Here is a 13,332-nt window from a genome sequence, read left to right as displayed (position 1 = left end):
GGGCTGACCAACACCACACACATAAATTAGGGCCCAGCTCAAGGCACTGAAATGACACCCACTGCCCCAGTGGGTCACCCAGAGGTGACACCAGTTGCCCAAAAGAAGATGGTGGCAGCTCCACCGACTGCATCCCACCAGCACTGCCTCACCGTGAGCCTCTTGGTGCTCACCTCTCTCTGGAGGAACGTGTCACCCAAGTCCAAGCCTGCTCCTTTTAGCCTTCAAAGCAAAGGGCTGGCTCTGGAAGGCAGGAAAAGATAATTGATTTGCTGATGGGAGGCGGGATCCTTTGCTCAAAACCCTTTTTCTGTTGCCAGTTGGAGCCTTCCTAACCTCATGGCAGCCAGCACACCTGGGACTCAGATCCCTCACCCTGAGTGACAGCTTAATGATGTGCCTGGTGAACCCCTCACCTCCACAGACTGCAGCACAAGGACTGGGAAAGTGCAACAACAACAACAACAACAACAAGAGCTCTCCAGCATATTTCTGCAGATGTGTGGCACGCACATCTGGTTTTTTGTTGCTCTCATTAAAATCCAGTTAGTGGTCTGCAGCTGGAAACGGCAACACTGCCCTGTAAGCAGTTCTGTATGAGGAATGGTGCTGACCAGAATTGGAGGGTGATGCACCAAGAACGCAGCACGCATCCAGCCTCACATTCTACCCTGACAACGTCATACCAAGGAGATGACAAAGCCAGAGGGCAGGGCCACAGCTCTGCGTTTTCCCCATGCCGTTGCCTTTAGCAGAAGAACAGAATTAGGGCTGTATACCCAACAAAGATATTCACCCACTGCTTGGGCTTTTACCCTGGTTCTCCTAAGGACATTGCAATGGATAGCACATTCACACCTCTGGACCAAGCACCTTTCAGAAGTCGATCCCTTTTGTTTTAATTGGGATTGCTATTCACCAACTACTACCTGCTACAATCAGCCCATCCCTGTGTGCTTCACCTTGCACATCCCAGCGCATCATTCTTGGGTTTCTGTTCGTTTGTTTTGCAAATCCAACAGATAAGTCCCATTTTAAAGCTCTCCTTGTCTTGCACTTTCTCCAAGCCATGCTGGTCTGAAGAAATACCACCTGCTCATTGCGTTTCACTATGAAGGGTTGGGTTTAGTGTCATTATCTGTAGGGTTTACATGAAGGCAATCAGCAGTTGGCTTGAGAGGGCAAACGTTAGGCTTTGAGTTGCCATTTACCAGAGTTTGGGATTTGAACCAACTCCCAGTTACAGGAAATCCAAACCCAAGCTGGCTCAGAGTCGTGCAAACAGCCCTCCTATTTTTAGCAGGCTAAATTAAGGTTCAGGGCTTAAATTGGAGAGTGTCTGAGGTCTATGTCCAAGACCCACTTTTGCCAGGAGCCTTCTAGTAATGTGCATCTGGAGAACTTGTAAAGAGACTTTGAGTGCAACGGATGCGATAACGAAGAAGTAATTACTGGAACAGCTGCTTGAGGGGAAGGTTAAACTCATCGGCACCAGAACTCTTTCAATGAATCCTGAACGCCTCCCTAAGGCACGGCCTCAGGAGACTTACTAAGAGGAGACAGGAAATTCTTGGCACCCGAAACAAACATCCCAGCGAAAACACGCTGCTCTGGATCATGAAGGGGCTCTCAGGAGAGAACAGGACACGGAGGGTCCCCAGAGCTCCCCTGCCCTTACCTTGCCCCAGCCTTGCCCCCGTGATCGCCTCCTTGGCGCTGCCGAAGCCCAGCTCCCTGCACACCACGCTGGCAGACACCAGGTTCCAGTTGTCGTCGCACACCGTGCCCCACTCCCCATTCTTCAGCACTTCCACTCGGCCCTCGCCGGTGTTGGCTCCTCCTTTCAGCCTCACCAGAGGTTGCTGGAAGACATGGATGGAAGAGACACTGCAGTTCTCCTCGCGTGTGCGAAAGAACTCAAGAGCAGACCTTGAATACAAAGCAGCTAAGCATCTCAGCTGAAGGCAAGTTTTTGTATTATGAGATAAATCATAGAATCAGTAAGAAAAAAAACACTGAGATCATCAGATCCAACCATCAACCCATCGCCCCTATGGCCATAGAATCATGGAATCATTAAGGCTGGGAAAGACCTCTAAAATCACCAAGTCCAACCATCACCCCATTCCCACCGTGCCCCCAGAATCATAGAATCTTTGAGGTTGGAAAAGACCCCTAAGATCGTCAAGGCCAATCAGTTCTAACCATCAACCCATCACCGCCACGAGATGAAGTGGTGGCCATCTCCCTAGGATGAAATTAGTTGCATTAATTAGCTAACGGCCAGCAGTTTGCTGCTTTCCTACCAAGCCCTTTGCAAGTCTCATTCTTACAATAACTCTTCATTCTGAAAATGCTGGCAGCTTGGATCAAAGACACCTGCGAGCACTTTGGACCACTTCCCTTGGGAATCTACCAGCCTTGATACCCTTCACAGATCAAGGACACCCCCAAAAATGGGGTCAACAGCAGCTTTGCAGCAGTCTCGCAGTCCTTCCCTCCCAATGGGATGGAGGTGCTCCATCCCAGTGCCAAGCAGAGCAGCCCTCCATCTGCAGCACCCGAGAGATGTGGGGTGAGCTGTGGGAACACCAAGTGAAGTCTGCAGAGCCTGAGAGCACTGAAACCCTCACTTTTAAAGCTGGAAGCATACACAGTTCTCCAAGCTTGGGGTCACGCAAAGGATATCCAAAGCCAACACAAAGGCTTAAAGAATTACTTGGCAGCATGCACGGCTCAGAAGATTAGCAATGATTTACAAGACCTTTCACCCCGAGACCTAAATCCTTATGGCTTCTTGTAGAGTGGGATTTTAGGGAACTGTCTGGGGTCTTCTGAACCCAGAAAAAACCCACTCCTACAGTCACAACAGCACAGTGCTGGGGAACGCAGGCTACCTGGAGATCCACAGTGCAAAATACCGACCCAGTATTAAGGGCCTGCAGCCCTGCGATCACCCCCTAAAGGTGCACATACCTTACAGACAGAGGATTTCCTTAGGCATCAACCTAAAACATGTTTGTTATTCTTCCCCATTCAATTGCCCCACTGACACCAAGAGCAGCCAAATCCAGGCTTGTTTTCTAACAGCCTTTTGCATAGCTGAGGATTTTTATGCTATGCTCAGCCTTCTTTGCTAGACTAAACAAACACAGCTCTCCCGACCTCTCCTGCAGGTTTTCCCTCCTTCTCAGGGCCCTTCTTTGCAGAAAACAAGAGAGTAGTGGAAATACAACCTCACTTCCATTGGATCTCTACAGGAGACAGAGCTCAGCAGCATTTAATTGACTGCAAAACAGCAAAGCCCAGCAGCAATGGGCACTCATTCAATTGGCTGGAGCAGACAGAAACGTGACACATTTATTTGCTTGCCCTTCCAAGCCTGGCACCGCGTCCTTGCGAGGACGGCACCGTGCAGAGCTCTGCCGGTTTATCCTTCCTGCTCCCTGCTCACCTCCTGCCTGAAGGCTTTTCGGAAGCCACTGTGGCTGCTGGGGGCAAAAGCACGGCCGGGGACACAGCTGGCCACTGCGGGCATCCCGTTATCACATGTTGCATTCTTCTCCGTGTCCACGTTGAGGTGGTTGCCCAGTTTGCAGCTGGAGATGTGCGCCTCGTTCCCAGTGCAGTCCATGGAGTAAGCCCAGTAATGCTGCTTCCTCCTGCTGGCAAACATTCTGAAAGAAACCAAAGGGGAGAGAAATAGCAGAGCCAGAGTCCGGAGGAGCTGCACCGATAGAGGTGCATTTGGGAGAAGAACGCCTTGTAATTAAATGGATGGAGCAGGGATGGATGGAGCAGGGATGGATGGGCAGGGATGGATGGAGTGAGCAGGGATGGATGGGCAGGGATGGATGGAGCAGGGATGGATGGAGCAGGGATGGATGGAGCAGGGATGGATGGAGCAGGGATGGATGGGCAGGGATGGATGAAGGGCTGCTCCATTCACACTCACAATGACCCTCTGTTACGTTGTCACTCAAGAATCCAAGGGTCTATTAACTCAAAAGGCAGCATGCTAACACGTCCCCCAAAAAACCTCTCCCAGAATGAGCTGCTCCCCTTGCTGGCCATCCCCTATAGGCTGCAGAGTGCTATGGCTCTCCCGCTTCTTAGAGCTGCACTGTGAACAACTGTGAGCTTGAAAGCAGTATCTGAGAGTGAGAGAAATCTCCTTGCTTACATGTTTGCAACAGAGGAGCTTGGCAGCAGTTCCTGCTTCTTGCTCCCAAACTGGAGCTGTTCCAGGGACTGCTAAAGGGAAGGGGCATGTGTGATAAACGGGAAAAGAAAGCATCCCTGATTCATCCTAGCTGTATCAGGGCTGAAACAGTCAGCGAAGTGTAAATATGGATCAGGGCACTGCTGAAAGGGAAATGTGAGAAGCTGAAGGAAGCAGAGGTGCTGGGAGCCAACGCCTTGCTGGGATCTGACGTGGCTCTGCTGGATCCCTGTGCTGCTCCTCGCTCCAGGGTTTGCTGTGAACAAACGCAGAGCACAGTGCAAGGAGAGACAACAGCAGAGCTGACCAGTGAGTGGGACGGAGAGCTTGGCCAGGATCTGGTAAAGAAACCAAGGAGCATTTTTCCAGGTTGGTTGCTTGAAACCAAACCGGTGACTCAGCCAGGTTGTCCCAGGTGATGCTCTTCGGTGGTGCCGTGTGAACTATTTTGTGCCACTGTGGATCTTCTCCTGCTCATAAATCTCTGCTGATGAGCCCAGCAGCTGCCCAGGCTCAGAGCCACCAGCAAATCCTGCCTGGAGCCCCATTTCTCCAGGCTGGAGGTAAGGCTGGGCACAGGCAGGCTGGAGACAGAGAGGCAATTGCACCACATGATGGGGAGACCACAGAGCCCCAGGGCAGACATTAGGGTTACAGGCAGATGCTACACACTGGAGAACATCTGCAAGATCATCATGCAGTGACTTTACTCCTCTGGTTCTGCTTCACCATTCTGTGCACTGGAAGTGAGAACCAGGAGGAGTGTTCTGACTGAGGAACCCCCCCCACACACACATGCAGTGAGCTCTGAACTCCGAAGCAGACAAGAAACACAGCCTGTCTTAAGCAGTAACTACGGGGATGCCTTAGAATAGCAAACAATGACCTCATCCTGGAAACTTTATGAGGCATGAACATCTGGATGGTGTTAGCAGCCCCTGGTAAGCTGGGGAAAAAGAGCCAGAGAAGCCCCACCTCACTTCCCCAGAATGGATATGTGAAAAACAGCAGAATGCAGATGATCTCTACAGACAGAAACTCGGGGCATTCTTGCTATTTAGCACAGAAAGGGTGCAGCCCACCTCTTGCTGGCCTTGGTGCAAGCCAAGCACAACGCTGCTCAGATCAGAGGGGTGAGCAAGCAGCCGTGCTGAGTTCAGCCAATTCGAGGTCATGCTGGAACCCAAGGATGTCAGAAGAGATGGATCTTCACTGAGTAAGCTTGAAAAAAAGCCACAGGTTAAGCCTGAGGGCTGTGGGAAGCATCACAGGGCATGGCTTTGTAAGAACACGCTGGAGAGGACAAGGAGAGCAGAGAGCAAATCACACACGTGCTGGGAAAGTCACCCACGGCACACTGAATGGCAGCTGGAGAGTTCTTCTTTGGGCCCTGACCTTCTCCTGGAGCCCTTAGGACCCTGGCTTTGCTGGAGAGAATCAAAACCATCAGGATTTCTACCGCAAGCCCCACACAGGCGACCAAATATACAACTCAGATTGGTTAAACTGAGAGATGCTACTCAGGCAGGCACTGAACAAAGCGTGTTGGAACTGCTGAGCTCTTCCCTCCACCCTTTGGCCACCCATGGGCAAATCATCCACTCCTTTGGCCTCACCATGACTGCTGTTGGACAAAAGCTGTAGGAGAACATCAGGAAGGCATCGGGCTCATTCTCTGCCTTAGACTTCTCCGCTCGTGCCGTCCCTGTCAGCAGGATGCATTTAATGCTGCTCAGAGCAGGGAGGAGGAGGAGTTAACAAACAGCTCTTATATAAAACCGCTTTGAAGCACGAACAAGAACATGGAAACAACGTTGAAGATTTGTTTCGTTTCCGAACATAAATCATGCTGTCAACTGCAGAGCCTGAGTCGCATTCAGGAATAAAACCCTGGCACGGTGACAACGATGAACTAACTTGTTTTCTTTCAAGCCAGATCCATCTGCACATCATTTCACCTCCCACCACAGTGCAGCCGCGGAGCTGAGCACCGGCGAGCTCAGCTCACCAATGAGGGTGGTTTGGGTCTTCATTAAAACGAAGCACAAGATGTTTTGGTAGCAGAGGTGCACGAGCCTGGTGGTTTGCGTTGCATATTCATGACTCCAGCTCCAGTGAATGGGATTTTCAGTGCTGCTGAAGCACTGTGCATCAGCTTTTCCATCTCTGCATGGGCTGTTGCAAGAGACGGGACAATTACCACGCATCCTTTTATTTAGGGCAGATGGCTCCAGCTGCTAAAGTTAATGCTCTTCTTGGAAATGCCATAACTGAGAAGCAGGAAAAATCTGCTTTGTTTTACTAGAAGCGCTCTGTCCTCCTGTTCTGGTGCAGGGAATGGGAATCTCAGGTCTGAATTTGCTGCACTGATGGGAGCAAACGTTCCTATGGATAACAACTGCCTGCTAGCAATTATCAGCTCCCTGCTTGGCTCCCCGGGGTGCCCAAAAGCAGAGCTCCACCTGGGTTATTCACTTTATATTCTTTCTGCTGCTATATGGCTTTATGCTTTCCCAACCCAAAGACCTCTTCTATTGATCACCGTCTTTCTAACAAAATAAATGAGACTCGGCCAGCTGGTTCCAGGGGGAGCTTTCAGAAATAGCAACACAGAGGCCAAAAAGAACAGGAAAACCACAACTCCTGCCTGGAGAGCTTCCCCTTCACCGACTGACACTTTCCCACTCCTGGGTCACAAAGCAGAGGGAAAAATGAGGCAGAATTGAGCTTAAGCTATTTTGCATCTGCTCTGGGGTGTTATTCCTAGGGAACAGCGTAGGAAGATCTATGTCTGTGATGAAGGATGGTGACAAAAAGCATTGACAACAACAACAAAAGGCCGGAGCTCCCAGCTTTCAGGATGGAGAAACACAGCCTGAACTGCTCAGCCTGAGGCTCTCGAAGGCACGATGTTCTTTCTCCCTTGGGATCACCATTTCCTCCTCTCATTTTAAAGAAATATTAAATAAATATATATATATATGAAACAGCACTGAAATCACAACTGCCCTAAATCGGAGAGCAGCTGCTTGATGGGGGTAAGCATGACATTGGAGGAGCAAGACCAGGACTGAGGAACACAAGCAATATGGGCAGTGCAGCCAACAAAAGCCTGCTTTGTTCCAAGGTTCTCCCAACAGAGCCTTCAGCACAAGACCTGACCCTACAGCTTTCTGCAGAGAGATGGAAGCACTGAGCTCAGCTCACAGATGATGGGTTTTGCTCATGTCCACCCAACCCTGCACACAACACAGGACCTGAACCCGTTACTAATAGGTGCAAACAAAGGGATGCACTGGGCTGAATGCCCACATCTGCTGCAGGAGCTACCAGCTACTAACAGAGATACTCTTGGTTGGGGAGCAAACCACCCCTGCCCACCCAAGGAAATACCTGACATCTCAAGTATTTACACAGTAGGAAAACCCAATCTGAAGGAACTAAGCAGTCAGAGCTTACTCTACCTCAAGGTCTCCAGTGCAATTTGACAATTTGGGCTTTCTGAACAAGGCCCCGAGTGCTGAAAGAAACACACAGAGCTCTGCTCTTACTTGTAGACCTTGGTGTTGTATTTCCTCTCGCTCGGAAACCCAAACATGCCGCAGACGACTCGGGAATTCTTCATGGTCCAGTGCTTGTCACAGATCTGCTTCCAGGTCCCTTCTTCTTTCACCTCCACATAACCCTCCGTGACGGGCACCCGCTTGCGATAAGTGGCGAGGATGGGCCGGATCCTGATGTCCTCCACCTGAATGTTCATGTTCTGTGGGTGGAAAAGAAAGAGGAATGATGCAGGCTTGCAATGAAGCTGCTGGGGAAGGGGAGCTGTTGGGCTCGCAGTGATGAGGGCTGTTTGGGAAAAGTCCAGAGGTGTGGTGGCATCTTTGTTCCTGTTGGAGGAACATGAAGATGTGGCACTGAGGGACATGGTTAATGGGCACAGTGGGGGCGGGCTGGGGTTGGATTTGGGGATCTTAGTGATCTTTTCCAACCTTGACGGTTCTGCAGGTACGGTGGGTTGGGATTTGGACTTTGGGATCTTGGAGGTCTTTTCCAACCTTAATGACTATAATTCTATTCCATGAAGCGCTGGCACAGGTTGCTCAGAGAGATGGTGGATGCCCCATCCCTGCAGACACCCGAGGTCAGGCTGGCAGGGCTGTGAGCACCCCACTGAGCTGTGGGTGTCCCTGTTCACTGTAGGGGGTTTGGACCAGATGGCCTCTAAGGGTCCCTTTCAATTCAATCAATTCAATAACAACCATGAAGCAAACAAGCCTTTCTACCTTGTGCAATTCCTTCCTCTGTCCTTCAGGTGGGTATATACACACATATACATGTGTGAATGAACGGCTATGTAATAAATCCCTTCTGTTACTGAAGTTCATTGAAAGTGTTGATTTCAGAAGCAGTGACCTCACTACATGTATAGGTTTTGGCCACTACTGGAGTGAGCTGTGGTGGGGCTGAATCCTGGCACAGAGCACTGGCAGGGGACTGAGCTGGGGGTCCCTCTGGGCTCCCATCCCCACACTGTTGGCACAGAGATACCCCCATTTCTGCAAGCTGAGCTCCTCCTGCAGCAAACGAGTTGGGGAGGTCGAATGGATTTTGCATTTTGGAGCCTACGTGAGGACGCTGCAGAAACCTTGCAGGGACCTGAGCCCAAAGCGAAGGCTGACTGGAAAATATTTGCTGTGGCAAGCAATTACAAAGGAGCTACTGAAAATTTTATTGCTTGCTTCCAGGAGAGCTTTTCTTGTCAAAAATGTACGAAGCCACGTGGTTCTGCTCAGGGTTACATCAGATCTGAGGAATCCTGCCCTCCCCTCCATCACTTGGAAAAGGAGGGGGCCCAAAGCTTTAAAGAGACACAGCCTCTGCGGGTGGCACGCAGGTATTTGGGGCAGGAAGAGCACTGCAGGGCTGATGCAGCTCCGAGAATCACACGTGGCACATCCATCCCCCAGCACTGATGGGAATCACAGCCTTGGGCAAATTGAAACCAACTGCAGGGAGAGGCTGGGCCTTACTCCCAGCCTTGGGCAAACCTTTACGTACATTTATTATTGACTGCATTTACTACTTGGCTGATATCTCCTTTTCACCTCCATCTGCTGGAATTCAGCCCTCCACAGCAGGAGCACCCATGGGACAGCCCTGGTGACTCTGTGCAGGGATGAACACAGTGAGTTGACAGCTCAGGCTTAGGTCTGGAAAGCTCCTACAGCCCTTGAGAAGAAAGCAAACGACACAACGATATCCAAGGTTTGCCACATCTGAGGCATTCGGGTGTTCAGAAAAAGGGTCCCACGCAGGAACCAACTGAGACATCTGGACAGCACATACTAAAGGAACAGAAACATTCAGAGCAAAGTGTGGCATCACCTCCAGGAACGATGCTCTGAGATGCACACGTTGCAAAGAAGCTGCACGGTGGCACTGCTTCGTGTGCTTCATGCAGAGCAACAGTCCAGATGTGAAACATCTGCCTGGTGCTTCCACAGCAGAATCATTACCCTGTGCTGCACTCATTAGTCATCATTAAGCCATTACTGCTCACTGCTGCAGTAGAAGTCTTCAGCAAGATGAATGCTCCCTTATTGCAGGGGTGACAAAGCTGAAAAACCTCCAAGACAAATACAGCCCTCATAACATGGGAGAAAGGAAAGATTCTCAGACCCTTTCTGCAGGTTGAGCAATGAGAGGATCATTGCAGATCAATGCAGAGGGATCAAAGTGCTTCTGCAATGACCCTAAGGCAGGAATTGCATCCAAGCAGCAGCAAAACCTCCAGCACTTTTCGCTCACAGAACTTCTGGCACAGCAAGTTGGACTTGGTGGTTCCAATGGGTCCCTTCCAACTCCAGACATTCTGTGACTCTGTGAGCTCAAGGCTTTGCTCTGGGTCTGAACAAACAGCAAAACATCCAGAAGAAGAATTCAGTGTGCTGCTGATCTTGGATTTATACTGGGAGAATAAAGAACAGTGGATCAAAGTAAGCCCTCCTTCCTCCTGCAGCACACTAAGACCTTCTTCCCAATGGCTCTATACAGGCTTGAATGGTTTCCTCTCTCTGCACTGGGAGTATTCAGTAATGCAAGCACAGCCAGGTTGTATTTTACCCCCGACACCAATGCATACAGCAGAGGGACTGATGGTGAAAACAGACTTCACATCCAAATCAGAACAAACAGCATTTAATAGCTGGAGCAGATGCTTTCAGACAGCCTGCGCGTGCTTTCTGTACACGTGGAGACAAAGGCCTGCAACAAGAGCTTGTGTTAACGAGGAAACCTCTGTCTGAAAGCTTTGCTGGTTCTGTTATGCCAGCTATTGAGGCAGACCTGTAAACCCTCTGACGATCTCCAAGCAGCTATCAGACGAGCAGCTGTGCTGCAACCATAAAGCAGAGCCTGCAGCAGCATTTCAGGAGCCAGACAGCCATCCAAAGAGCAGCACTACCTCTAGGAAACGCAGCAGGAAACCCAAAGGCATTTCACTCCTGCTTGCATGAAGCCTCCAGAACCCAAAACTGTTTTGGGTCCTTTCCCCTTCCTCCTGCTCTTCTCTGTTACAAAACCCATGAATTCCACCTTCAGAGAACAGGGGATAGCAAGAAGAAAAGGGGTCGGTCCTGAGCCTCAGCTCTTTTGTTTTCATCTCTCTGAACCAAACGCAACCCCTGACTGCAAACACCCACACTTTATGACATTCCCTTCTACCTTTTGCCATCTGTTCCTATGGGAAGGACCATCCCCCCTCCCTCCCAGGCTCAGTGACAGCTTTCTCCTTGCAGCAGCCCTGAGGATGCCCAGCAATGGTTACAAACGTTTAGATGTGTGATTTAACTAAAGCAATGAGCCTGTGTGCTACCTCTGTCCCTCGATAGTCCATACTCACTGCCCCCCTGCTTTCACAAAAGCTCTCTCTTCACATGCATGGGAATGAGAGGAATCTGTTTGGACTTAAACATCTGGAGCTGTGCCTCTGAGTCACCGCTGAGGTCCCAGCTGTTAAATAAACACAGGGAGGGAGATGCTGCAAGACTGAACAGGCTGTACAGGGCAGGCAGCAGCCCTGGGAGCATTGCACTGCACTGGACCAGGAGCACTTTTTGTTCTGAGGTTTGCACAGAGCAAAAGGGTGAGAGAGGAGAGCGCAGTGCAGGATCAGGCTCCAGGAGCAAACGCAGTGCAGATCATAAGTGACAAAGCTGAGGCCTTTGCTAAACTGTGCAATGCTTCAGTGGGAGCCCAGTGCAAAGCAGGCTAAGGAAGGCTAACAGGGGGCACTGGAGACAAGGGCTGGATGGCAAGCACCAGAAACCCTGCACACACATTAAAATTACAGCAGTGAAGAAACAGAGGCTTACCTCAATGGCTTAATCAACATCTGACTTGAGCTATCTCCAGAACAGATGCTGAGATGCTCTCTGGGCAAACATCAGCATTTATGTTGCACACAGGTGTGTGCTTAGAGAGGTAAACATTTACATGAAGGGGGAAGAGCTTAAAACCTGTTGACACAAACAGGTAAACAAACATTGGGTTTTCAAACAGCGAGGACAGGGCTGGTCTCAGGTGGTGGGAACAGATCCTCGTGGCACAGAGAGAGCATCCACTGATTTGCATGGTGATACAACAGTTCTACTTGTGCCAGGCCACAAGCAATATCATAGCACAGTAGGATCATCCAGATTGGAAAAGAACATTAAGGTCATCGAAGTCCAGTCCCAAACCATCCCCACCGTGGTCACAGAGGTTGGAAAAGACTCCTGAGATCACCAAGGCCAACCCCAACCCACCCCACCATGCCCACTGACCCTGTCCCCATCCCCAGCCTTGCACTTAGCAGCAGCACACAGAGGAGTTCTATACAACCTCATCCCCACAGCCTGGGCTGCTTACAAACCCCAGACAATACAAACTCAACCCTTTTCCAACCCGGCACAACCAGACCCTTTGAGCCACTGGGCTTTCAAGTGAGATTTTTCTGCTCCAGAAAGGAAAAGGACAGGAATAGCAGCACAGCCTGGTCTGCTCCACCAGCCCTCGTCTGCCCACTGTCTGCTCCCAGGTACCACATCTATTTGGGAACACCGTGGCTGCAGCTATTCGATATATTTAGAGCACATCCTATTTGCAGCCTGGATGTGTGCACAGAGAGGAAGAGGACGGACAACAAATATTTTGCTAAGGATGTTTTGGGGGATGGCTTAAAAAATGCATTTATTAAAGAGATGCATTCAGGGCAGAGCTGGTTGCTGTGGTCTTAGCAGTGCTGTCACAGGTGGGTTTGTGTGTGTTTGGACCATGCATTGCTCTCATCCAGCCCCCAGCACATCAGAGAAGGGCATCTCAACTCCCAGCTCCCTTCCTGTGCTTTGTGGGGCTTTCAGGTGTGGCATCCCTAAGAGCATCCCCTGCCCCATCTGCACAGCAGCTGTACAGCTGGACATGCAGACACCGTTATGAACAAAGCAGGTGCTGTGCTCTGCCCTCCTGTTGTATTCCCAAGTCATGCAATAACTCACAAATGTGAATACAAGCACGCAAACCTGGGAGCTTTTACTCCAAGAAATACAAGCTAAGTCAACTCCCCATGTTATTCCAACCGTAATTTGCCCACATGGTGTTGGATGAGCTGATGCTTGCATGGAGGAGCACAGGTCCAGAATCAGTCTCCTCCTGCCCCTGTGGCTGTGGGCAGCCTTTACATCCACAGTAAAACAAGGCTAAGCCACAAGCTCTCTCCATAAATGAGAAGCTGCCTGCATACTTAGTCTACATGTTTTAGAGAGCAGGGGGAAAAGCAGCTCCGGATTGCACTCAGTGTCATTGCCCCAGGTTGCTTTGAGCAAGCTCTGCTGAAGGTGGGCAGTGCTCAGGAGGCTGATCCCAGCCAACAGCCCCACTCCGTGCATCCACCACCCTCCAAGAAACAACCCTCAGAACAGGGCTAGAAGCTGCAGCATCTGCTGGAAGTATCAAGCACAACAGGACTTTGCCCTTCAGCAAGAGGCTGATGGATTGATTTCAGAGCTGCCCTAAGCTTGGTCCTTTTAAACCTCTTCCTGCCCATCTGCTGCCTCTGTGTCGCATATCTC

At 50.4% G+C, this 13,332-nt stretch overlaps 1 protein-coding gene across 1 annotated transcript in view; it reads right to left on the bottom strand.

The window, feature by feature from the left end:
* LOXL2 (lysyl oxidase like 2) overlaps positions 1-13,332 on the bottom strand; it is a 35,439-nt gene that overhangs the window by 10,501 nt on the left and 11,606 nt on the right. The window contains exons 4-6 of the mRNA XM_048928173.1: positions 7,774-7,985; positions 3,455-3,677; positions 1,679-1,862 (exon numbers count right to left, since the gene is read on the bottom strand). Of these exons, the coding sequence (XP_048784130.1) occupies positions 1,679-1,862; positions 3,455-3,677; positions 7,774-7,985 (619 nt within the window). The remainder of the gene's footprint in view (positions 1-1,678; positions 1,863-3,454; positions 3,678-7,773; positions 7,986-13,332) is intronic.

Source organism: Lagopus muta, chromosome 27 (genome assembly GCF_023343835.1).
Source record: "Lagopus muta isolate bLagMut1 chromosome 27, bLagMut1 primary, whole genome shotgun sequence".
Classification (NCBI taxonomy): domain Eukaryota; kingdom Metazoa; phylum Chordata; class Aves; order Galliformes; family Phasianidae; genus Lagopus; species Lagopus muta.
Note: the sequence above shows the minus strand (reverse complement) of the source record. Positions and strands in the feature narration are given on the sequence as shown.